Genomic DNA, 26,256 nt, shown 5'->3' with positions numbered 1-26,256 from the left:
ACACAGAGTTTGTGTGATGTGATAAATTAATTGCAAACTCCATAGCAATTAATCTTTCTTAGCAAGTTTCCATTCATTTGTGTATGAAATTGAAGCTGTAAAAAGAATAAATTTCAACACCAGATTCCTGATGCTTTCTGAACCCTACACAAACTGTGAAACAAATTACATGGATGTCTTAAGAAATTAATTTAGTTCTGAAAATAAGTATTATACTCAAGTACATTTACTTAATTATCATTGATCTTTAATTCCTGAGCTGTCCCTCATAAAACATTCATAGATATCTAGCATCTCTTCTCCTTTGCAGTGAATGTAACCCTTGGCTTACCTACAAAGACTTCTGTCAAGTTGTGGATAGCATGAAATACATTAATGCAGTATCAACACAAGGACTTCTGTGTTGCTATGTGCAACTTTAATCTTTCTTCTTACAGCTTTAGGTTTCTGATTCCCCCTAGGCTACCCTAAAACTTGCACTCTATCCAGCTTGCTACTCTAAGTCCAGTTTGCCATGGGGTTTGTCTTATAAGGAGTGAATTAGCTTGGTCTGTAATTCAGTTTTATAGAGAGGTGTGTTGTTATTGCTGCTTCTGATCAACTGCTTTACATGTTACCATCCTCTGGTAGCCATTTTAAAATGTCACTTTCTGTAGTACTGAGGCTTCACTACCACAGGGCTGCGGTATAGAAAAATAGGAACTGCTGTATGCTGCTGGTGTTGTGTGGTTATCTCTTTTCCTAACAGCTTAACTGCTATCTATCTTTGAACAGCAGTATCAATAGCACCTTCATGTGAATGCTGTTACTGTCCACGTAGCCATACCAGTGCTGCTTCTGAAACATGTATTTAGATGTCTAAGGTGTCACTTTGGTAGCTTGATTCTGTTCTTTAAAAAAAAACCAAAACAATAAAACACAAACAAACAACCCAACCCAAAACCCACCAAAACAAACACCACAAAATTGTGGCAGCATTTCATACTAAATTCTAAATGGCATTATTTAAGGATATCTGTTAAACTGGAAGAGATAATTTTATGTTTTTAACTGTGTTTGGCTAAACATTTATTATCAATCTTTAATGTGTTCTGCTTTCATTAGAATCTTTAGGCAAAGGATGTGCTATTGCATGTACCCAAGAAGGAGAAGATAAAAAACAAGCTTCTGGTTCATCTGGCACCAGAGGGACTAGAAGGAAACCAGTTAATACTACTCCTACAAGAAGGTCTGCACGAAACAGCAAAAACGAGACTCTGAGTCAGTCTCGGAGCTCACCTCGCTCAAGCAGTTCCGCGTGCGGTGCCCCTGATGGCAGTAACTCATCTCTGAATAAATCTCCTTCAGAGTCAGAGAAGCCTCCTCCAAGACGAATGTCAAAGAGGGCAGTGAAACAGAAAACATCCGTTGTGAAAAAGAAGCTGAGAAGATCTGCACGGTCTGAAAAATCATCCAGTGATTCAGTGGAAGATGATGACATGGCTGAGGCTGAAGCAGCCGTGAGTTTAGTTAAAGAGGATCAGTCAGATGATGAAAGCAATAATGCAAGCCTTCCACAGAGAACTACTGCAGACACAGAATCTGCTAATGGATTGGAAAGCTGTGGTGAGCATGCAGGAACTGAGGAAACACCAGTAGAATCTGACAAAGATGAAAATACTTCAGGCAACGTGGATGTAAGTTTTCCTGTCCAAGAGTCTCCAGTACTAACTTCAAGGGATGAAAGTCAGGGATTTGATGTAAAAGGAGTTAGTGAAAAAAACTTAGATCCTACAAATCAGGATGTCTGTGAAAATGCTCTTGAACAAGCAGAAACAGTGGCTAGTCCCAGAGGTGAAGTATACGACAACACAACTTCTCAAACAGTAGATCAGATATTGTGTAGTCCTCAGAATGAGTTGATGGAGAGTGTAGAAACTCTGACAAAAATAGATCCACCTGAATCTAGTCCAGAAAATGAGCTCTTGGAATATCCGGAACCTTTAGGAAAAGACCAGCCACTAGAGAGCCCCAGAAGTGAATCGCCCAAGCACCCAGAAACCATAGAAACAGATTATTCTGAGGCTGCAGAAAAAACAGTAGTAGACTGTGCAAGTACAGATAGTCAGAACATCAAAACTGTACAAGATGAAGAACCAGCTACGTTAAACTGCAGTGTATGTATGGACAGTACATCAGAACAACCCTTAAATGAAAATGCTGTGCCAGAAAGTGAAGAGGGTGGAACTCCAGAGTCACCTCAGGTAAATGCTGAACATAAACATTTTGGTGAGGATAACAACGAAGAGGGTGGAACTCCAAAGTCACCTCAGGTAAATGCTGAACATAAACATTTTGGTGAGGATAACAACGAAATGATACCAATGGATTGTGACTCATTTTGCAGTGACCAGAATGAACCTCAGATTGAGCAGTTACCACCTGTTGAAAGTACAGAGCAAGGAGAAGTGAGCTCTTTACAGCGAGATGTTGCAGACTGTGCATCAGTTTCAGGAGTTCCTGATGAAAAAGATGAAGCTGTAACTCAAGAGAGTGAGTGCCAGTCAGAACTCAAAAAGGATAAGAAGATTCGCACTAGGAAGTCTAGATTTCACTCTCCATCAACAACCTGGTCTCCTTCTAGGAAAGAGGGCAGGAAATCTCAGCTACCATCCCCTAAAAGAGAGATGATCGGAGACAGGAGCTCACAATCACCCAAAAAAGAAACTGACAGAGAGGAAAAGAGATCCTCATCACGGTCTCCAAAGACAGAGACAGTCAAAGATGAGAAAAAAACACCATCTCGATCTCCCAAAAAGGAAACTGTCAGGGAAAGCAGGAGATCATCTTCTCGGTCAAGAACTAAGGATTCATCTCCTAGGCAAAAATCTAGATCTCGGAGCAGTGATAGGGATAGTCAAAGAAGAGATCGTGACAGGGAAAGAAGAAGTAGGAGGTGGTCTAGGTCGCGGTCACGATCTAGGTCACGGTCACAATCTAGGACAAGAAATAGAGGTTCTTCCTTCTCTAGAAGTGAGAGGGACAGTCATTCACCTCGATGGAAAGAGAGATGGACAAATGACAGCTGGAGGAGCCCCAGAGGAAATGATCGGTGCAGAAGAAGTGATCAAGAAAAACAGAATGAAAGTCTTAAAAAAGAGAAGGACAATACAGAAAAGAGCAATGATGATCAGAGTTCTTCAGACAAGCGGAGGAATGACTGTCCAGACTGGGTAATGGAAAGGATAAACTCTGTCCCAGAAGTCAGGAACAGAGAGAGAGATAAACCACACTGGGAAGACAGCAGGCACGATAATTCAGGACAGTCTTGGAATAAAAGCTTTGGTTCGGGTTGGATTCCAAATCGAGGGAGAGGACATCGTGGCCGAGGTGGGCGTGGAAGAGGTGGCTTCATGTACGGAGACCGGAGTGAAAATCACTGGCAAAACAGAAAACCCCTCTCAGGGAACTCAAATGGTTCTGGGAATGAAACATCAAGGTTCCCAGAACATCAGCCATACAAGCGTAAGAATGAACAAGATTACTCTTTTGAAACGCCTGCTGACAGATCTGGGTGGACCTCTGCATCCAGCTGGGCTGTAAGAAAGACTTTACCTGCTGATGTGCAGAATTATTATTCAAGAAGGGGACGCAATTCATCAAGCCCACAGTCTGGATGGGGAATGAGGCAAGAAGAGGAGACGCCAGAACAAGGTATTCATAGTTTTGAAACATAATACCAAGTAAACTCCTTCCATTGACCTATCAAGTTAATTAGCTTTTCAGAATAATTTGGGGTGAGTCTGTTGTCTTGCAGTAGGGACATTTGCCAGTGTGGGGTTTGGGAATTTCTTGTGTTTTGATGACTTTCTGGTTTTGCCTAAAGTTAGATGTAATTTAAAAGACTACACATTTGAAGAGTGTTACTTTCAGTAGAGCAGTTTGGTTGCAGGGAAAGCAAGTCGTCTTCCTGCTTATTTTCTGCCTCTGCACACCTTTTATAAAGGGCAGGGTTTTTTCAAGGAGACTTGCATTTGCCTGTGCAGACCTCCCCAGTAAGTTCTGTTTTAGATTAAAAAGGTAACTGCCCCAACAGAAATAAACTTTTCAAAGCAACCTATTCAGTTAACTGAATAGCTAAGAAGTCATCTGCAGATGATGAATGCTCTGAAGTAAAAGAAATTGCACTTAAAAGCTGTAAAATCCAGTTCTGAAGGCAACCATGCTTTGACTTTCCCATTGTCTCATTGTTTTGTCTTTCATTTTTGTCCATTTTCATCTTACGTGCCAGAAGTTTTTCCCCACTTTTCAGACACAAGTGGATCATTGGCTTCTTAGTTGTGAGGCAACTTTGTCAACCTTCAATCTGCTGCAGACAAAATTTATCAAACCTTTCACTGAAAGCATTCTGTGATTTGCAGTCTTTATTTCACTTAGTTCAGAAACAAGTACACTGTTACATTCACTTTTGGAACCTGGACTGGGCTAGGACTACTACAGCTGTCACTCAAAACTGGATAAAAGAGGCTAGGTTGCTAGGTTTGCCCTGGATGATCCTTGGCAAAATGATCCTGGGCAGCCTGCTTTTGCTGACCCTGCTTGAGCAGGGAGGGTTGTGTTAGGTGGTTTCAGTAAGTCCCTTCCAACCACAGTGATTTTGTCATCCGATGATCTTTGTAAGAAGTGATTTGGGATGAAGTGTAAGGGTTTAAATCCTAGTCTGCATGGATTAGGGAACAGAGTGCCTCAAGATTCTAAGGGAAGGACATCTGAATTATAATCCATCAGCCTTTTCCCTTAGCTGATTTCTTGTCTTGTGGAATGTTTGCTGCTTGTATCTAGACATTAACTTCTTTGGCTTCAGTTGAAGACAGACTGAGAGAGTAATTTTCTTTTACAAAGTAACGTCACCTCAAGAGGTTATTTTTCCTTCCAGGCTTTACACGTGGTAGCTTTACATGGCTTTTGAACAATTCTCTTTCCAAATAGAATATCTTTAAAATTGGTCAAGGGTGTTTTATTATTTGGTGAAAGAAAAACATCAGAGTGTTGCTGTAGTTACCAGGAATAGCTGCAGGGAGTGTGTGTGAATGAGGCCAAAGGGAGCAGAGCATTGCAAGTATGATGATATACAGCTAAGCAGAAGCTGGATAAGCTGTGTTGTCATCTTGCTCGTTGAGGGAGAGTTACTGTGCCATTGTGATGAAGTAATTCACTAGCTGTGCTGTGGCAACAAGTAGGGAAAACAGAAATTCAAAGTGCAGGCTTCCATAGTAACCAGAACTTTTTAAACTCAGGAACTACCATTTGGCCCTGTGACATGTCTGGTGGTGAGTATAGCATCATACTGAAGCACCTTCAGAATATTCAGATTATAGAAAGTTTATCTGATCCTCTATGCATCATGAAGATACTACAGGATCACAAAATGTTAGAGGTTGGAAGGGACCTCTGGAGATCTTTGACTCCAATTCCCTGGCCAGAGCAGGACCATATAAATCTAGTGCAGATCGCACAGGAACATGTCCAGACAGGTCTTGAAAGTCCCCGGAGAAGGAGACTCCACAACCCCTCTGGAGTACCTGTTCCAGTGCTCCATGACCATTACAGTAAAGAAGTTCTTCCTCATGTTGAGGAAGACACCTGACTCTGTTTTGCTTTATAATAGAGTGTGGATTTGCTACTTCATGTACTGTTTGTTGTTTCTTTTGATAGATCCAAACCTAAAAGACCAAGGCAACCAGCAAAGTGATGGTTCTCAGTTACCAATAAATATGATGCAGCAACAAATGAATGTAATGCCACAAGTGAATGCACAGCACCAACCTATGAATATCTTTCCGTATCCAGTGGGTGTCCCTCCTCCCATGATGAATATGCAACGAAGTCCTTTCAACATACACCCTCCAATGCCCATGCATCTCCCTACAGGAGTGCCTCTCATACAGGTAGCTGCTCCCACAAATTTGTCTCAGGGATTACCTCCGCCTCCACCTCCACCCCCACCATCTCAACAAGTCAGCTTCATTGCCTCACAGCAAGATGGAAAACAGTTGCAGGTATGCTTTGTCAGAAGCCACAGCAAGAGCAGTTTCTTACATCAAATACCACAGCCTTAATAAATTTATACTTGCAGTTACTTTCTCTCTTGCCTGTCGTCTTCCACCCCACACCACATTTGAAGTGAAAGTATCTGTGAGGATAAGGGATTTTTTTGGCTGTTGGTTTTAAATAATACACAACACCATTGCTGGGTTTTTGTGGAAAGCAGGTGTTCCAGCTGGTGATGAAACTGAAAAACTTCATCAGTGACCATTACCTTTTTTCTTCTTAGAAGTGACTCATTTCCAAGACTCTTTCAAAACTTGCTGCTTTTAAGCTTTGGAAAATGCTTCAATCTCCTTCCAGCAGCCTGTAGGAAGTGACCTAAATGTCTTTGTTGCAGTTATCTCATGGGGTGCATCAGTGGAAGAAAATGATCTTGAGTACTGCACGGCATCCATTTGTTCCACACTTCCATTCTCCAGCTGTCACTGTCACTTTCTCAGCAGCTTCCCCACACATGCATTTTCTATTCTGTCTAACCTTTGGAGCCTTTTGGTTAATAATTTCCAAACTTTCTTTGGTATGCTTTACTTCCCTCTCCTTGCCTTAATCTCCTGGCTTTGTGTGCCCTGTTTGAGACCTAACCCTCACTTTGATTCTCCAGTTTCAAAAAGACTGCTGTACTTGTGGCAGGTCAGACCACCTTCTTGTGCCTTGCAAGATATCTTAAAACAGCCTTTGTCTATGTGAACTCCTGTAGCCAGCTGTTTATATTAAGAGCTTTTCTATCAGGTAAAGGAATATTGAATGATTTCTAGGAGGATGCTTGGACCTGTGAGCAGACAGAACACTGCATGTGTGATGTGTAAAGGGCTCTTCAGGGGCTGACTAAGGGTTTTGCTGCCTACTGTAACATAAAATGCTTTCCCTGGCATTCTAGGTTTTAAAAGTAATGTTCTAGAACAATAGTTTCTAACCCTCTGCTTTTATGTGTTATCTCTATGAAGTGAGAACTAGCCTAATTTCTTTTCATTAACTTTGAACAAAATATGATATACTGGGGGAAATACTTCAGTGCAAGATAAACCAGTAACGTGCTACTGGAAGTAGAATGCTGATAAATTGCCTGTTGATTTGATTATGAATGCCTGCTACCTGTAATTAAGCTTTTCAGAATTGGAGATACAGTAGGTTTAACCTGTGAAGAACACAGTCTGTGAATCGTGGTGTATTACAGTATTTAGTGCAGCAATTAATCTGTTTATTCTATAAAGACTGCACTGCTCCAAAATAACAGCTACTTGTTAGTAAAGCTCCTGTTACAACTGATGCTCCTACCTGCTATTGTGGGATAGTGCCTGTGAACCTCGATGCTGGTGGCAGCATCATAGAAATTACTGAATACTGCAGGACTCTTCTGTCCTTCCTGTTGAGACGAAGATGAAAAGCGTGCACTGGCAAGCATTAGCATGATGCTTATACAGCTCAGTATCTGTGTCCTTTCCAAGGAGCTTAAATTCCTGTTTAATTATCTTCAACCTGGAAAAAAATAATGCTGATTACCTGCAAAACAGTAGCATTTAGGGGTAGCCTGACAGAAATATGTTGGGTGAATACGTTCTTGGCTTTTGCACAAGATGACCTCAATCCAAGAGCTACCTAATTTCTGAGTTCCACAGTATCGGCTAGGCTGGTGCTCCTTTGGTGATATTTGGAAAGGGATATGGCTCTTCCTGAGGAGCAGATGAGTCCTGGCTTCAACCAGCATTTCACCTCTAGCCTGGAGTAGACTTACAAGTTGAAACTGACAACAAATGTGAAAAGAAATGTTTCTAAAGCGTCATCATTATGAGGCAGGAGTGCAGGTGTGGCTTAAGGTGACTTTCTATATGTATGTTTAGGTGCTCATTTCTTAAAAATGTGTTAACTCTGTCACACAAAATGAGGCTTCCTAGACAAGTAGAGAGGTTCTTGTGCTAACCTCTCCCATGCCTGTTTGCAGGAGTTTGTTTCATCATTAGGATGTGATACAGAATCTAGTAGCCACTGTGGTATGTGGAGGATGCCTTACTGTTCAAGCTTTATTTTCCCTTTGAGCAGATGTGACACAACGTGTGTGCCTTCCATGGTGATGGACAGTGTGGAAAGTGGCTAATGAACCAAAGCATGTAGTGTCTGTGTGCTGTCTATAGCTGCTGGGACTTGCAGAGAGGCTCATTGTCATGCCGAATGTTAATAACTACCAATAACTGTTTAAAACAGGGTGTTCCAAGTGCTGCTCCTGTGAGTGATAACGTGAGTGCTCCAGCCTTGCCTGCTCCAACAGCAGTCCTGGGAAACATGGGAACAGTTCAGGGACCAAGTTCGGGTAATACAACCTCCTCGAGTCATGTCAAGAGCTCTAATGCAGCTGTAAAATCAGGAGAAAACAGAGCAAGTGTAACAGTGGAAGCTAGTGCAGATAGCTCCAAAAAGGACCAGGCAAGTTCAGAGTTTATACTTTTAAATCTATTTATATGTAAAATGTTTATTGTACATGAATTTTGATACGCTAAAAAAGTGGTCATCTGTGACAGTACTCCTTATATGTACAGGACTTGATGCCATCGTAGAATGGTCTGAGTTGGAAGGGACCTCCAAAGTTCATCCAGTCCAACCCTCACTGCAGTAAGCAGGGACATTCTCCACTAGACCAGCTTGCCCAAAGCCATGTCGAGCCACACCTTGAATATCTCCAGGGAAATGGCCTCAGGTGCCTCCCTGGGAAAACTGTTCCAGTGCTCTACCACCCTCATAGTAAAGAACTTGTTCCTAACATCCAATCTAAATCTGCACTTCTCTAGTTTGAAGCCATTGCCCCTTGTGCTATCACAGCAGGCCTTTGTAAACAGTCTCTCTTCATCCTTCTTGTATGTGGTCATATCACATACATGATATTTTCATGGCAGCTCTTGGACATAAGCTAGCAATGTGACTCTTTTGATTGTAGCCTTCTTTAAGGCAGTACTATAATGAAAATTAATGGAGTTGCCATGAGCTAACATTTTGTTGTTTGTAAAACAGGCAGTTCTCCGGAGAGCAAAAGTGGGAGTGAGGAGAGTGAGGTTTTCTGGTCTTCTGTAGTAGCTTTTCTTCTGTAGAGGTTTAACTTGCAATAAAAGGATACAGATGCAGGCAGTGAGAAATAATATGTCTGTTTTTTCATCAGAAATTGTTAATTCAGGAAAAAGCGGCCCAGGAAGTCAAACTGGCTATTAAACCTTTCTACCAAAACAAAGACATCACCAAGGAGGAATACAAAGAAATCGTGCGGAAGGCTGTAGATAAAGTAAGTGGATCCTTATAATCCGAAGTGCTTACGCATCAACAGAGGTAGGGTTTGGGGTGGACTTCTTAATCTTGTGGGAACAGCAGGTAGTTGCTGGGGTGGGGGAAGAGGAAAACCAAACATTCATAGAATTCATAGAATACCAGGTTGGAAGAGACCTCAAGGATCATCTAGTCCAACCTGTCGGTTAAGAGTATGGTTTAAATGAGATGGCCTAGCACTCTGTCAGGCCTGGCTTTGAAACTGTTTAATGTAGGTGAGTCCACCACCTCCCTTAGGAGGTTATTCCTATGTTTAATGGTTCAAATGGTGAAAACCTTTTTTTCTGGCATCCAGTCCAAATCTCCCCAGTAGCAGCTTGTATGCATTGCATCTTGTCTTTACCATGACTAGGCGGCTCTTTGTAAAAAGGGAGTCTCCCTCCTCATGATAGCCACCCTATATATACTTGTACATGGTTATAAGGTCTCCTGTAAGCCTTCTCTTGTCAAGGCTGAACCAACTCAGTTGTCTCAGCCTTCCTTCATATGACAGGTCTTCTGGTCCTCTTATCATTCTTGTGGCCATTCTGGATCCTTTCCAGCCTATCCACATCCTTCTTGTATAGTGGGCAGCCTGCCTAGCACTGAGTGAAAAAAAACCTGTCTTCCCCATGAGAGCCTTTTGAGCTCTTCAGAATTCAACTCGTTTATTGGGTGAAGGAGTTGGATGGAAATTCAGAAATATTTGGGAAGCAACTGGGGAAGCATTATAAGTTTCATAAAGTTGTTCTGCTCAAGTGTTGGGAAGATAAATACTGTGGAACAGTGGCAAATCAGCAGAAATCACAGAAACATTCAATTTGGAAAAAAACATGAGGATCACCAAGTCCAACCAATATCCCTACTCTACAAGGTGCACCCTAAACCATATCCCCAAGCACCACAAACAAATGACCTTTAAACACATCCAGGGTTGGTGACTCAACCACCTCCCTGGGCAGCCCATTCTAGTGCCCGACCATTCCTGCCATGAAAAAATTCTTCCTAATGTCCAGATTAAACCTACCCAGTTTCAGCTCAAGGCTATTCCCTCTTGTTCTACCACCTGTGAGAAGAGACCAGCACCAACCACTTCTCACTGTCCTTTCAGGTAGTTGTAGACAGCGGTGAGGTCTCCCCTCAGCCGCCTCCTTTTCAAACTGAACAGCCCCAGCCCAGCTCCTTCAGTGTTTCAAACTTGTTTTTTCTTTAAAACCTTTGTAGGTTTGTCACAGCAAGAGTGGAGAAGTGAATTCTGCAAAGGTGGCCAACCTAGTGAAGGCTTATGTAGACAAATACAAACACTCGCGGAAGAAGAACCCCGAGGAGGCAGTCTCTGGTGAAAGAAAATAAAACCACCTTTTCAGTTTTGTCATTTTACTCAGTCTGCAAAGTGCAATTTCAAGATGAACCCATTAGCTGAAAATTGTACATGACCGTGATTTGAACCTGGTTTTGATAAAATTATTTTTCAATGTAGCTATATACATATATATATATATATAACATTTTGTTCTAAAGAAATCTGCAGGGCAACTTCTTTATTCCTTAAAAAAAAAAAAGTCTAAAAAAACCCAATAAAGATGTAAAGAAGAATCATTAGGAATGTACGATTGTGTGGATACTTAGATGTACAGTGTTTTGACTTGAATAACAGAATACGTGAAATCAGAAGCTTGTGGGTACGTTGGGTTTGGAACAGGTATGTACAGGACATGTAATTGGTCAGATTAAGTAAAATTTTTCTTTTGATTTTTAATTTTTTTTTCCTTCTCCCTAATTATAGCAAAGATAATGTATTGCCTTGACAAATATTTCTAGCATTAACTGGACAGGCTGAGTGCCCAGGAGGTGACAATGTGTATATAAAAAAACAAGGCACACAAAGTGTTTAGTTTCTAAGAGGATAATTGATAAACCAGTAAAATGCAGTGCCCAAGAACAGGGACGTGCACATCTGTTGTAACACCAAATAAAAACTATGCTGCTTAGTTTTGTTTGTGACGTTGTTGAGTTTGTTTCAAGCTAGTGGGATGAGCTTGTGATTTTTATGTGCTGAAATCCCTCCATACCACACACACTGACAACCTCAGTTCATGTCTAACCCTGTCCTTAGCTAGTAGGGGATTACTGTGCTGAAGCTGGTTGTTCAGAAACACAAACCAAGTCAAGAAAGCTGGAGTTTGTTACTAGGCTTCCTGCTGATCAGAGATCAGAAGCTGCACCAATCCCAGATGTATGATACTTTGCTTTCTTAACTAGGGACCGTAGCTTGGAGCTCCAGACTGCTATCATTGAACATGTGCAGTCTGCAGTCATATACAGCAGCTTTCCTACTTCCCTGAGCACTTTCACCTGGAGAGTTTGCTAGAGATGCTGCAAGCATTTAAAAGCATTGAATGTGATAAGGGAAATGCCTACACCCAAGGTAAAAACAGTTTTACTGTGGTGGCAGCAGGGAGGGTTGCTGAAACACTCAGAGCACTGCACGCTGCTTATGGAAGGAACAGCTTGGTATCCTCCCGGGGGTGACTGGAGAGGGAGGCTCACTATGACATAGAAATGTTTACTCCCTTACTCTCAGACAGCACTATTAATATTTCAGCACTTCCTCTCCAGTTCTGCCATGTGGTAACAACCTTTGGTGCTGGCTCAGCCTAGCTCCTGCTCCAGCCCAAGTCTTCTGACCCCAACAGTGTTAATATGAACCATTTAGACAGAATATGTTAATGTGACTTTTCTGATGAATTACCTCTTCCTAGCCAGTAGCTCCCACGTTAACTTTTCTCAGCAAAAAAACACAGGCTTACCCTGTAAGTAACTTCCACAGAAGCCTGATGATGAAATGAGAGACACAAGCTAACTGTACTAGCATGATTATTCAGAGCTCTGTGTGTGCACAAAAAGTTGATGCTTGTTCCAAGGGTCAGTCACTGAGTTTAAACTGTGTGCCTAAATCCTATGTAAATTAGAAACAATACATTTTCTACAGTCAAGCCAGGTTTTAGAATACTCAGTTTGACATTGGTAGCAATCTGTATGAAACTCTTGAACTATTTTAAGCTAAAACTGGTTAGCACCTTTTGGAAAATGTGTCAAATTGCTTTATCTCTGGGGTTTTTATCATGCCTATTACACTTTTCCTTCTCTGACTTTGGATTTTTAAGAGTTTTTATAGCTTTTTACTCTCTATACAGTTGAGCCTTATTATAAAGCTTCTCTCAGGAGCCAGATAAGTGTTTTCTGAGTTTTTTTTCCTTTTAGAGGAGAGGTAAAAATTGGGTGAGAAGGAAGAAGGGAGGATTTAAACTGGGAGAGGAGAGTGGGCATTAATTTCTTGTTTTGCAGCTCCTGGCTGGAATATAAACTGTCACTTGCTGCCACATTGTTGGGTCAGTGACCTTAGTGATGCTCCACTGTATTTCAAAACATAATGAAGAGTATCGGATAGAGCAGGACCTGAACAGTAGCTCTGGTTTTGACAGTGTGATACTTCAGAGCTTAACAGAAACTAACACAGTTCCTTCCAGTTTCTGTGCTGAATTAAACAACCAAAAAAAAAAACCAACACTGCCTTAGTACCTGGATTATTCCTGTTTTCCTCCCAAAGCAGTAGTCTCTGTTGGTGCAACTGTCTACTACTTTAACCTCGTAGTCCTGGTTTTGTCTCAGTATCCTGGAAGCTGTATTTATATTTATTGAAGCTCCTTGTACTGGAAGTCCCAACATGCACTAGTGACTAAAAACAGAGGAAAGGGGACACTGAGCCCTTTTGATGCCTCTACAGGGATCAGTTATTAACTTGTTTCAAATGGCCTTGAGGAACACAAGTACAAAGCTGTATTCCTTCAGTGAACTTACGCAACTCAAAAGGGTTTTCCTTGCGCTCCTTCCACTGTCTCGCTGTGCATGCTGCTTGTATGTCTCATCCTAAAGATGTATTTTAGGAGCACAGTGGCTGTCCAAAGTGTTTGTAGCATAAAGCTGGAGTGCTGTCTACTGAAAAAATACTTTCAAAACCTAGTTTTGTATAGTGCTAACAGTTTTAATAAATTCTTTTCACTAAGCTGGCAGTAGTCTGTGTTTGGTCTTACAAGATTTGAGCTCAACTGGTTTAATTCAGGAAGCAGTGTAATTATTATTTCTGCACATACGCATATTTAACCTTATTCTTTGTTGTCTGGGGAACCCCTTCTTAACATCTTGTCTATCTTTACCCTGCCTTGCCTGTCTGCAGATGCTGCAAGATGATTTTGCACATGCATGTGGCAAAATGTTTTACTGAAAGTGCTGCAGTGCCCAAGCAAGGGCAGGACTCAAACCAAACTAGGCCATGTTCTTCTACCCTCTAGAAGTATTGAGCAAAACTTGGCTTTGCTGAAATAGCACACTGAGATATTCAGCAACTCATAGCCTGTCTTGCTTGGGAGCTATAGTCCAGGGAATGACAGGATGTTAGAGGTTAGATCTCTAGAGATCTTTGGGTTCAACCCCCCGCACCAGGGCAGGACCATATAATCAAGTGCAAGTTGCATAGGAATGCATCCAGAGAGGGCCTGAAAGTCTCCAGAGAATGAGACTCCACAACCTCTCAGGGGAGTCTGTTCCAGTGCTGTGTCACCCTTACAGTAAAGTAGTTCTGTCTCATGTTGAGCTGGAGCTTCTTGTGCTACGGTTTACATCTATTGCCCCTTGTCCTACCACAGGATGGAAGTGAGAATAGGCTGCCCCTTCCTTCTTGACACCCAGCCCTCATCTATTTGTACACATTCATCAGATCCCCTCTCAGTCTCCTTTCCAGACTAACTTTGCTGTTCTTCAGGGTGGCTGGCTGGTGGCTCTGAAATTCAGAGAAGCTTTGTTGAGGAACTGGGTTGGATTAGCTGGGTGATAAACCCATGGAGAGCAAGGATTGTTTTACCTTGCTACTGCTCAGGTACCGTCTTCTGTGTTAACAGGTCTGTAGACTTAGGAAAGAGCATGCCACTCTGAGGAGCAAGGGTAGCCATTAAAGGCTCAAGGGCCTCAGTGCAGATGGTCACTGGGAAGAGGGAGGCCCAGAGGTGTCAATTATTTGAAGACAGGTTTTGAGACAGAAGAGCACTGAGTGCAGTGCCTGCACTTGAAATTATCTAGTGACACTGGGCTACTGAGATTAAGACAGGAAGCTTAGTCTTAATCTGTCATGACATTAGCTCAAAATGGAGATACAGTGAAGATCAGTGCATGGGAAGCAGGAGGAAGACATGGTGAAAGATGTTATTTCCAATAAAACCAGACCTGATGAAAGTAATTTAAACTGACTGCAGTTAATGAAAACCATTGCTAAGTTGTAAAACAGTCTTGTTTCCTTATGCCTCCTTAGGGGCATGGACCTCAAAAGCAGCACAACAGCAGAAAATCACCACTTTATCTCTTGCTGCAAGGAGCTTGTCAGTACATTGGATTGGTTTGAGCCACGTCATCTGCTGCTCCCTTGACTGGGTTCTGCAGTTTGCTGCATTGCCCACACAGGCATTGCAGAGCTTTTGCACATGCAAAGCTCTTGATCTGGGTCCTGCAAATACATGCATGCAAGCTTAAGCAGCTCAGGAGTTTTATGCACTTAAAAATCAACTGTCTTGTGTGTCAGATGTGCCATCGGCCTGGTCTCCTCAAAGGGTGATTACTGTATTAAGCAAACTGGTAGAACGACACATTTTGGATGTGAGTGGTGGTGGCACCTCGGGGACAAATGTTTCTGAATATGAGTACAGTTAGAACATGCAAAGAGGAGAGGGATGTGAGGTCAAACAATCGGCGCAGAAGCAGCTCACAGGTCAGGACTTCAATTTTTGCTAAGTACCAATTGTTATGAAGGGGAAATTAATTGATGCAAGATGTTTTTTTTTTCCAAAATTAACATTGTCTATTAATTTTTATATTCAAAACACCACCCCCAACCATTAATTTTAATAATACTAATTGGTTCTTCACACTGTCATGGAAACATTTTACAGATAACAACTAGCAAAATAGGTATTAATTGAACTGGAAGAGAAGAGTCCTGTGGTCAAATGCCGCTTGTGGTCAATATACAGACTCAAGGAGCTCTTTTCTACTTATGGCAGAAAAGCAATGGAGAATTACAAAGAAGCTTTTAAGTATTTACTCACAACATTATTATTACCTGACTCGCAGGGCTAGTCACAGTCCACACAGCACACAAACGCTTTCAGGGAACTCTGCCTTGTCAGCTGCTGAGACTTGATTCTTCCCAAGCTTCTGGGGAAAGGAGGCAGGCAATCTCTGACCTTGCCTCCTGGCTCGTCTGGACTTCTCGTCTTGGCAGGAGACTTTCAGATGTAGGCAGAATCTTGCAATGTGCAGTCTTAGGACAATGTCATGCTGGCTATGGAGGCATTTAGTCTGTTCCTGGTAAACTCACGACAGTGGAGTGTTCAGGCAAACAATAAGGCAGTATAGCAGAAGGCAACAGCAGGCACAAATAGAATGGTGGAGCATGGCAGAGCATGCTGCATTTGCCTGCATATCTCTTTTATCAGTGTGGGCTGTGATTAATTGCCCTTTGGACACAGAATAGCCAATCAGAGTGGCAGTTAGTCAAACCTGGCCATAGCAGGTAAACTCATAGGCTTGCTTTACCCAAATTTGGGGAAAGCATAGGCCTTGCACAAGGCAGGCACAAGCTAAGTGTGTGTACCTTGTTTACCACAGAAGAATAACACGCCTGGGCAAGCCAGGACATGCACAAGCCTATTTCTGGCCCATCAGGCCTACCATGACACCATTGCAAGCCGATTTACATGGCTAAAGTATTTCTAGACCCTGCCTCTGCAGGCAGTGCCTTGAAATCTTTGCTTGGTTTTGCTGTAGTGATCACTGCTAGAGTCTCATGCCAACAAAAGGGTTTGGCCTTTCCACAGAAGCCACATCTCAGGCATCATAACACATTGGTGTGTAAAACAAGCAGGTGGATTCCAAAGGTCAGCTTACACCTTTTGAATCAGAGCAACAAAACTACTTGTGACAAAGATTTTCATTACTGCTAAGTATTGCAATAATCACATTAATCAGTATTATATAGAAGAACAGAGACAAGGGTAAGGACAAGCAGATCACTAAAACTATCTCTTGAGTATTTATTAAATGCAGCAGCCTTCAAAATAATGAAGACCTTTGAAAATTAAGATCTGACTTTAAAAATCACTAATTCAGAGCTTAAAAAAACCCAGGCTCAATAAGCTACTTGCATTAAAGGAGATACAGCTGTGAGAAGGCACAGACTGGGATATGAAAATTTGCTTAATTAAATAATTTACTTAAATTTGGCACTTACTTTTCTGCTATTACACACAACTTCCTGAGACATGCAGATAGCAAGCTTCCAACCTGCTCTTCATCTCCATAGACTGTTTGTGCAATAAATCCAGGGGATTACAGCAATACAGGAGCTGCTCATTCCCCACAGCAAAGAATCAAACCCAGACTGGAATCCAGCACAGAGAAAAATTACAGCAGGAGCCAAACCCAATGCATTTTGGCAGCAGGTTAACACATCATTAGTTCTAAAGTGCTGCAGAAATTAAATCTAAAACCATTGAATTCTTTTACGAGGACCATCAATCAAAAATAGCAGGGGATTCCTGGATGCTTTGGTACACAAAGGAGGTGAGACTAAAGAAACGAACAACTCTCAGAACCCAGAGTTTACCTATAAACCTCTAGAGCCTTTTACAGAAAGACAGGGCTCTCAAGGACCAGGAAGGCAGCTTACAGTCAAAGGATAGGGTCTTCTCTAACACAAGACAGGAAGACTGCATCCTTCTTTTCTCTCTGTAAGTTACAGAGGGATGTCAGATGTGCAGGTATTTGCAGTGCTGACATTCATGAGGAGTGCTACTGGCAAAAGCATGTCCACTGGCTCACTCTGCCCAAAGCCAAGAGGAGAGCAGAGTTTCTCCTCCTTGCAGGCAGCAGGAACATCAGGGACCCATCCCCTGCACTATCTGCATGTGTGAAGCCCCAGGGAACACACGAAAAAGAAACATCTCATCAGAAAGCACCTAGGATAAAAGGCTGTTGCACACTTAGCCTACTCAGTTGTTATTTAGCACTTTCTGGTGCCTGGTAGCTAATTGACCATATCAGACTGGAAAACTCCAAGACATTCCTCCTGAAAATGTGATGACACTTCCTGGAGGCACAAGATTTGCCTTTGGCTAATGCTGGCATACTACAGAGCTGCTGCCTGTGCAAAGCAAGTGGCTTTGCCATGCAATCTCAATGTCCCTGAAACAGAAGCAAATAGATAACCAAGGTAGAGTATGGGAGACCATCCTCATGGAGGAATTCAACCCCTTACAGAAGTACAGAATTACTGAGGCTGGAATAGACCTCTAATCATCAAGTCCAGTCTGACCTAACACTACCACATCAACTAGATCATGTCATTAAGTGCCACATTAAAACTTTCCTTAAACACCTCCAAGGATGGCAACTCTACCACCTACCTGGGCCATCCATTCCAGTGTTTAATTACTCTTTCCATGACGAAGTGCTTCCTAATATCCAACCTAAACCTCCCCTGGCACATCTTCAGGTCATGCCCTTTGTCTTGTCACAAGTTGCCTGGAAGCAAAGCCTGACCATCACCTTACTACAGCTTCCCTTCAGGTAGTTGCAGAGTGTGACAAGTAATTGCAGTCTAAAGTACCCCAGCTCACTCAGCCTCTCCTCATCAGTCTTTCCTTCCAGCCCCACACCAGTCTCATTGCTCTCCTCTGGACCCACTCCAGACCTCAATATCTTCCTTGAAGCAAGTGGCCCAGAACTGCATACAATGCTCAAAGTACCCCCACCTTCTTCCTGCTTTGTAGCCATATCACCAAGCCAAAGGCGGCACAGAGAGATGAATTTCCACAGCCTTGTGTCAAGCCCTAAGCTTCAGCCTGGTGTCCCAGAGCATTTCCTAGAGGGGATTCAAAGGCTGTTTAAAGAGTTCTAATAAACATACAAGAAGATTTGGTTTGAGGGGGAAATACAAATCACAGATGCAGTGCCTCACATGACAAGGATTGTGGCAAGTGGATTACAGTTTTGATGCACTGTGGGTTTTGCTGTGAGGTTAACTGCAGGTCAGTTAGCCAAGACTTCACAGAATCTTATGGCAGAAGAGAGAATCAATGGTCTAAAATGCCAATGACCCCAGGTGAGGCACGTAGGAGAGCCCCACCAGCACACTGCAGTGCCCAGGGCAGTGACAGTTCTCAGGTTGTGAGGGTTATGTCCTGAGCAGCACATGGAGACACAATCAGAACAGCAGCCACCCACGTCCATTATTGCAGTGACATATAATGGAATGGTGTAATCACACTCGCTTTTGTACTGGTGCAGGCTCCTTATGTTTAAGACCCTGTTCCAAAGGTAAAAGCAGGAAGTACTGGCCTTCTTCCTCCCTTAATGTTCCCCCTTCACCAGAGGCCAGCAAAGTTCCCGAGCTCCAGCTAACCTTCCCAACAAGGAGCCCACCAAGGCCAGCCACAGCACTGGGATGACAGTACAACCTGCCAACCTGTAGGACATGCTTCACAGTACCAGAGAATCGCAGAACATCAGAGGTTGGAAGGGACCTCCAGAAATCGAGTCCAACCTCCTCTCCAAAAGCAGGATCCCCTAGCGTTGTTCACAAAGGAGTGCATCCAGATGTGTTTTGAAAGTCTCCAGAGAAGGAGACTCCACAAACTCTCTGGGCAGCCTGTTTGAGTGCTCTGTCACCCTCACTGTAAAGAAGCTTCTCCTCATGTTGAGGCAAAACCTTCTATGTTCAAGTTTGCATCCACTGCTCCTTGCCTTATTACTGTGCACCACCAAAAAGAGATTTGCCCATCCACTTGACACCCACCCCTCAGATAAATACAGACAAACATCATACATCACCTTACTGCAGTCTGCACAGACACCACCTTATCCTGCAGTCTGTCTGCACACACGTTACCTCACCCAGCAAGTAGGACATCAGCCACAATGCACTCTGCAGCCACCCCTGTAAGGAATGACTGATGGCCTAATCACCACCTGGCAGGAAGCACACGGGAGGGATGGCATGATTATGGGTGTCCCTAGCTGTGCCATGTTACCATGTCACAATAAACCGATGATTTATCTATCTTCCCACCAGGCAGGGCAGGACTGTGGTCTCCACATTACAGCAGATGAGAAGGTTCCACATGCTATGACTTGCAGCAAGCCACAAAAGAAAGAAATCTTTGGCAGTGATGTGAATTGAACTCAAACCTTGCTATGTGCTCTGGTGCTTCTCTCTCCAGGCTACCTCCCTCTGAAGCTGGAGAGTGAAACTGCAAAGTGAAAACTAAGGGTATATTTAATAATAATAAAATTATTTGAATCTTGGCTGTGCATTGCTCCAGACTGTATGCAGATGGCTGCACACTCCAGCCCTGCCATCAGGCACTGCAGAAGAAACACCAGGAACTGTATCATTAAGCAAAGTCTAGAGTAAATGAATGGAGAAAAGAACTGATTTAAAGGTCAACAACCATACTTTTTCTTCTTCCAGGCAAAGTTGTTGCAATAGATCTCAGGGGAGGTTAAACCACAGGCCAAAGTCATGTTCTGCTACTGTGCTGGTAACCTAACAACTCGTAGAAAGCTCAGACTGATGATTGAGGAATAACATTTGCTTTGGCAAGAGGTGCTTTCAGCATCCTTACTGTCCTGAGAAATACTATAAAAGAAGAAGTTAAAGTGAAGACATAAGAGATGTCTTAATTTCAAAAATGGACCTAATCTGGAATTAGTGTAACAATACAGTCTTGTTATTTTTTTCCCCTGAGAAGTCTGTGCGCTTCTTCACGAAGATTCTGTGGAGCCAAACCAAAACAGAGGTTCTTTGTGACTGACTGCTCCTAAGGTGATGCTCAACAGAGACCACAGGACATTTTCCATTGGCTGTAATGGGGCAGTGATGTCACTTAAGTAACTCACAGTGAAAATACATGTAATAGAAATTATGCATTTACCTGCCCAAAACATACCTGTAACAGCAATGTCAAATGTGCCGTATGAAACATTCCTAGTTACCCTCCCCGCCCCTACAAACTTCCCAAAATTGTATTTGTCACAGAACAAAGCTGTGTGGAATTTAGTGGCATTAAGTCTGCATCAAATTGCCAGGTGAAACCTGCATCTCGTTGCTTCTGGACAACTATTTTCTGAAATGTGATGTTCTCCTGTTTGCTTGGTTTTGCTGGTCAGGTGGCCTGTAGCAGACCTCTACAGTAACATCACCCTCCCCTGCCTTCACTTTAATTTTAACCCATACACTCTCAACCAGCTCATCATCCTTCCCCAGATGGAGCTCCACTGATTCTAGCCAGTCACTGATACAGAGAGTGACACCTCCTTTCCTTCCCTGCTTATCCTTTCTAAAGAGCTTGTACCCACCTATCCCTACATTCCAGTCATGGCAATCATCCCACCAAGTTTCAGTAACAGCCACTATGCCATGGCATCTCAGCAGCACAGTGGCCTTTAATTGATCCTGTTTGTTGTCCAAGCTCCATGTATTTGCATAGAGGCACTTCAGCTGGGCTGGCCCTGTAGTCCTCTCTGCGCCAACTTCCCTTAATATCCTCAGACTGTCCTGGTGCATCATCCCTGGCTTGCCTCAGGGCAGCAAGTTGAAGGCCCTCATTAGCTCTCCATCCCTCTGCCTCTGGGGAGCTGCCCCACTGTCACCAGCCATCAGGAGACTATTATCCATTCCCCCTTGAAATCTAGTTTAAAGCCCTATCAATGAGCCCTGCCAATTCCTGCCCCAGGATCCTTTTCCCCCTCTGGGACAAGTGCATCCCATTAGTTGTCTGCAGCTCTGGTGCCTTGTAAATGGAGCCATGATTGTAGAATCCAAACCCCTGTTGATGACACCAGCCCTGGAGCCATGAATTGAGCTGTTGGCTCTTCCTACATGTTCCCTGTCCATTGCTGATGCTAGAGGGATAGAGGAGAACACAACTTGAGCTCTTGATCCCTTTAACAGTTGCCCTAAGGTCCTGAAGTCTCTCGTGAGTCTCTCATTGTTGCATCATTACTACCCACTTGAAAGACCAGAAGTGAGTAGTAGTCTGAAGGACTCATGAGGTTGGGGATTTTACCTACAATGTCCCTTACCTGGGCACCAGGCAGGCAGCTAACTTCCCTATGAAGTTGGTTCAGTCTGCATATTGGACCCTTTGCTCACTTCAGTAGGGAGTCTCCTACAACACTGACCCTTGGAGGTTTCTTTTCATGATCATTTTTGATGGCTGGCCTGAGGCAACCTGCCTTTGGTGCAGTTTCTGGGCTTTCTGAGTCCTCATGCTTGCTGATGACCTGTTCCTCCTGCAGAGCCTCATACCTATTCTGCAAGTGCACTGTAGGCAGTGTGCTCCTTACAGCAGCACGCTTGTTCTGTTTGCATTTGTTCCATCGGGCAGAGACCTGTGCCCATTGACCCTGCTCATGTGGGTTACTACATGGAGGCTGAGAGACTTGCTGAGGGGAGGACACCGGACCCCCTGCTCCACTAAGATCAGGTTTTGCAGGGATTAGATTATGGAAATAGTCAGTTTCCCTTTGGGAGTCTCTAAAAGACTAAGGTCTTTCCACCTCTTCTTTTACTTCAGCCACCATGTTCGTCAGACCTCTGATCTGCTCACACCTAACACAGGCGTTGTCCCTGCCTGGAGTGCCAGGATCCAGCGCTCCCTGCAACCAGCTGCCTGAACATCTGCATGCCTGTGTGCGGCCTCTGTTTGGGTGCCCGCTGCGCTTCCACTGGCCTTTGCCCGAGCAGTAAGCAGGGGGTTCGGTGCCCGCCTGCCGCCCGCGCCCTTCCCGCCCCCGCCAGCGATCAGGCAGCCGCGGCCTGCCCGCCTCACAGCCGCGCGCCGCCTCCTCTGCGGGCGTCGCGCGGTTCTGCGGTAGCCTCCCCCTGCTACGTCACTGCCCTGGGGCACGGCAGCGGCCCGAGCCTGGCGCTGCTGCGCTGCTCAGGCGCTGCGGAGCGGGCAGCCCTCTGCCTCCGGGCACGAAGGGAGGGACGAGCCAAAGGCCAGCGCCCAGAGCTGAGCTGGCCGCCGCTGGCTCCTCTCCTCGCAGCCGCGCGCCGGGTTCAGAAACCGAAGCGCGGAAGGGAAGGCCGCGGCACTGGGCAGACGGACTGCTCGCAGAGCAGCGAAACATCCTGCCTCAGAACCTTCGAAAGCGGAAAAAGTAGTTGGACATGCCCCGTACCCCACTGACCTTGCCGCGTGGAGCCAGGAAACTTTCTGGTTCCCGTTAGTACCGAATAGAACGGGGGAAAGTAAGAGTAGAAGCGGTGGAACCCCTGTGGGGGTGCAGTCACAGCTGTGGTAGTGCCGCCAGATTTGGCTGCACATGGTGTGGGCTACGGGAAAGCTCCTCGGGTGAATAAAGTTGAGCTTGTTTGCGGAAGCTGCGGCTTGAACGTGTGGATCAGTAGGACAGTACCTGACACCGGAGCGCCTGCCCTTAGAGAGGCTGCTGAGGCAAAGCTTCCTCCGCAAGCAACCGGAGGACCGGAAACGGTACCGGGGGACGCGGCGGGGGCCTCGGAGGGTGAGCCTGCTAATGCCATCAGCCTGCTAATTCCGTTGCTCCTGCTTTAGCCCCACTTGCTCTGCCGAAACGGCTGCTGCTGCTGCGGGAAAGGGTCCCTCTGCCTCAGTCTCAATTCCACCACCACGTAAGGATCAGAGCAAAACAGATGGCAGTGAGCAGGAAGATTCGAATGGAAGAGTTAAGATCTCCCTTGCTCCAATTAAAACAAGGAAAAGAATGGCAGCTAGTACTGGGGGTCGAGATAGCTCAGATGATGATGGGGATAAACCAGAGCAGGGTAATCCCGAAGAGAGAACTGTTAGGGACCTTTCTGCTGCTGTTGAGGAGTTTCAGAAGTTCGCTCAACTCATGGAGCAAAGGGAAGAGGATCCAGGAGAGGGTACATGTACTGGTGTGAAGGCTGTACCCCTGTGGTAAAAGGAATGCAAAGGCTATTGTGAAGGGAAAATATACTCAGGAAATGAGTGATAATTCCCCTCCCATTACCAAGTTAGGAGGTCAGGCATATTAGGCAAGATTATGCCTGGAAGGAGTATGGATAAACCCTCGGACAGTGAGGCAGTTGGGACTTTTTTCAAGAGATAATGGTATAGATGAGCACTGATGACATCTCAGGGGCAATTCTAACCTCTGGTCATGCATATCGACAGATGTGGTACTACGGTACCCCGACGGATGATTTACCCTGGAGACCTTCATGCTGGAATACAGTTGCACAGGGGGTTCAGTGCTTGTGAGAGATGGCCATAAGAGAGCTAATCTATGGAGACTATGCAACAGAGGACCCTGATGATGTACCCATGAGCAGTGCTCTCCTAAAGAAACTTATTCAGCTTGCTCCCTCTGATTATGCCCATACATAGGCAAGTAGAATGGTGGGGAAGGATGATGAAACAACTCCTTTGACAGTTGGTGAGTTTGCTGATCAGATGAGGCAGATGGAGGACAGCCTCATGTTTAATGCCATGGTATCAGCCATAAATACTATAGCTGAAGAGATAAAAGATGGCATGAAACAACTCAAGAAGGAACTTAAAACCTCCATATCCCAATTGGTGAAGGACAATGACCTATGGGCTATGTACCTATGACCTAAGTACTATCTGAGTGGGTACATGTCTCAGCCATCAGAGATAGGTGTCTTCCCAGAAGACCAAGTCAAACTAACTCAGAAAGACAACAACGGTCATGTGGGAGTCTTTGGGTAATCAGTTTGGTGAAAACATGGATAAAAGGGATGGGAAACCCACCTCACTTCTCCTGGAAAGAGAGAGTTGCAAAATGACAAGACTAAAAGAGCAGTTGCCTCAGTCTCCCCAAATGACTCAAACGGCAATGACTCAGCTAATACCATTAAACACTGTGCCAATTGTATTTGCAATGGTCAACATTAGGAGGCCACTACCTCTTACCAGGTGGAGACCAGGGACCAGGAAGATAAGAGGATATACTGGAATGTATATATTAGATGGCTTGGTACCTTCAAGATGCATAAATATAGGGCTCTAGTTGACACAGGTGCTCAAAGTAGATTGATGCCCTCAAATCATAAAGGAATGGAATCTATTACTATTTCTGGAATTACAGGAGGGTCTCAAGAACTGACCAGGTTGGAGGCAGAAATAAGTTTAACTGGGAGTGATTGGTGAAGACATGCCATTGGAACAGGTCCAAATGCACCTTGCGTTTTGGGAATTGACTTTCTGAGAGAAAGGTACTTCAAAGATCCCAAGGGTTATAAATGGACCTTTGGAGTAGCAACTGTAGAAGCTGTTGGAGACAGATTGAAGTTGTCTGTTAGGCCTGAGCTCTCAGATGAGTCTACAGTTGTTGGACAGCATAATATAGAGAATGTGAAGCTGCCAATTGCCACTCAGACTGTACTTCATAGGCAATATAGAACAAACCATGACTCTTTGGTGCCCATACCTGATCCGATTTGTTATCTGTAGTGCCAGGATGTCATTAAAAAACCCCATTCACCTTTCAACAGTCCAGTATATCCTGTACAAAAGGCAAATGCAGAATCGCGATTGACAATTGACTTCCATGGCCTAAATGAAGTTATCTCCACCCATGAGTTCTGCTGTGCCAGACATGTTAGAACTCCAGTATGAGCTGGAATCCAAGGAGGCCAAATGGTATGCAACCATAGATGTTGCTAATGCTTTCTTTTCTATTCCAACAGCAGAGGAATATAAGCCTCAGTTTGTTTTCACCCGGAGAAGGATTCAGTATATATTTAACTGTTTACCCCAGGGGTGGAAGCACAGCTCAGTGATCTGTTGTGCAGTGATCCACGATGCGTTGGGGAAAGGTGGCACCCCAGAGCATCTGCAGTTCATTGATGACATCATTGTCTGGGGGAACACAGTGCAAAAAGTTTTTGAGAAGGGCAACAAAATAATTGACATTCTGCTGAAGGCAGGTTTTGCCACAAAGCCAGATAAGGTGAAAGGACCTGCTAGAGAGATGCAATTCCTGGGAATTTCTTGGCAAGATGATCACCATCATATTCCAATGGATGTGATAAAGTTTTTGCCACAGCACATCCCACAAATAAGACAGACTCATTATCTTGCTTGGGAACAGTTTGATTTTGGAGGCTGCACATCCCTGGATACAGTCAAATTGTAAAACCTTTGTATGATGTGACTCGAAAGAGGAACAACTTTAGGTGGGGACCTGAACAAGAAGTAGCTTTTGATCAGACAAAGGAGGAAGTAGTTCATGCAAAGGGTTTCGGACCTGTTCGAACTGGTCTAGACATTAAGAACATTCTGTACATGGCTGCAAAGTGATAATGGTTCAACCTGCTGCCTATGGTAAAGAGCCCAAATTGGTTTCTGGTGTAGAGGATATAGAGGGTCAAAAGCAAACTATACACCAAGAGAGATCCTTACTGCTATGAAGGAGTCAAAGCTGCTTCTGGAGTAATCGGAACAAACTCTCAACTTCTTTTGGCTCCCAGATTACCAGTTTTGAACTGGATGGTTAAAGGAAAGGGGTCACCACTGCATCACATAACCGATGTTACGTGGTCCAAGTGGATGGCTCTCATAACACAGCGAGCATGCATGGGGAGTTTTGAACAACCTCACATAGTGGAGATGATCACCAACTGGCTGAAAGGCACAAACTCTGTCAATTCTCCAGAAGAGAGAGTAACTTGGGCTGAGGAAGCTCCTTCTTACAGTGACTGGTCAAATGAAGAAAGGAACTATGCTTTAGTTACAGATG

General features: G+C 44.1%; 1 protein-coding gene across 1 annotated transcript in view; it reads left to right on the top strand.

The window, feature by feature from the left end:
* SCAF11 (SR-related CTD associated factor 11) overlaps nucleotides 1-11,363 on the top strand; it is a 46,145-nt gene extending 34,782 nt beyond the window's left edge. Inside the window, exons 11-15 of the mRNA XM_064142227.1 lie at nucleotides 1,105-3,693; nucleotides 5,695-6,038; nucleotides 8,287-8,505; nucleotides 9,233-9,352; nucleotides 10,597-11,363. Of these exons, the coding sequence (XP_063998297.1) occupies nucleotides 1,105-3,693; nucleotides 5,695-6,038; nucleotides 8,287-8,505; nucleotides 9,233-9,352; nucleotides 10,597-10,725 (3,401 nt within the window). The 3' untranslated portion in view covers nucleotides 10,726-11,363. The remainder of the gene's footprint in view (nucleotides 1-1,104; nucleotides 3,694-5,694; nucleotides 6,039-8,286; nucleotides 8,506-9,232; nucleotides 9,353-10,596) is intronic.
* Nucleotides 11,364-26,256: the final 14,893 nt, after the last annotated feature.

The sequence above is a fragment of the Pogoniulus pusillus genome, chromosome 4 (genome assembly GCF_015220805.1).
Source record: "Pogoniulus pusillus isolate bPogPus1 chromosome 4, bPogPus1.pri, whole genome shotgun sequence".
NCBI classification, from domain to species: domain Eukaryota; kingdom Metazoa; phylum Chordata; class Aves; order Piciformes; family Lybiidae; genus Pogoniulus; species Pogoniulus pusillus.
Note: the sequence above shows the minus strand (reverse complement) of the source record. Positions and strands in the feature narration are given on the sequence as shown.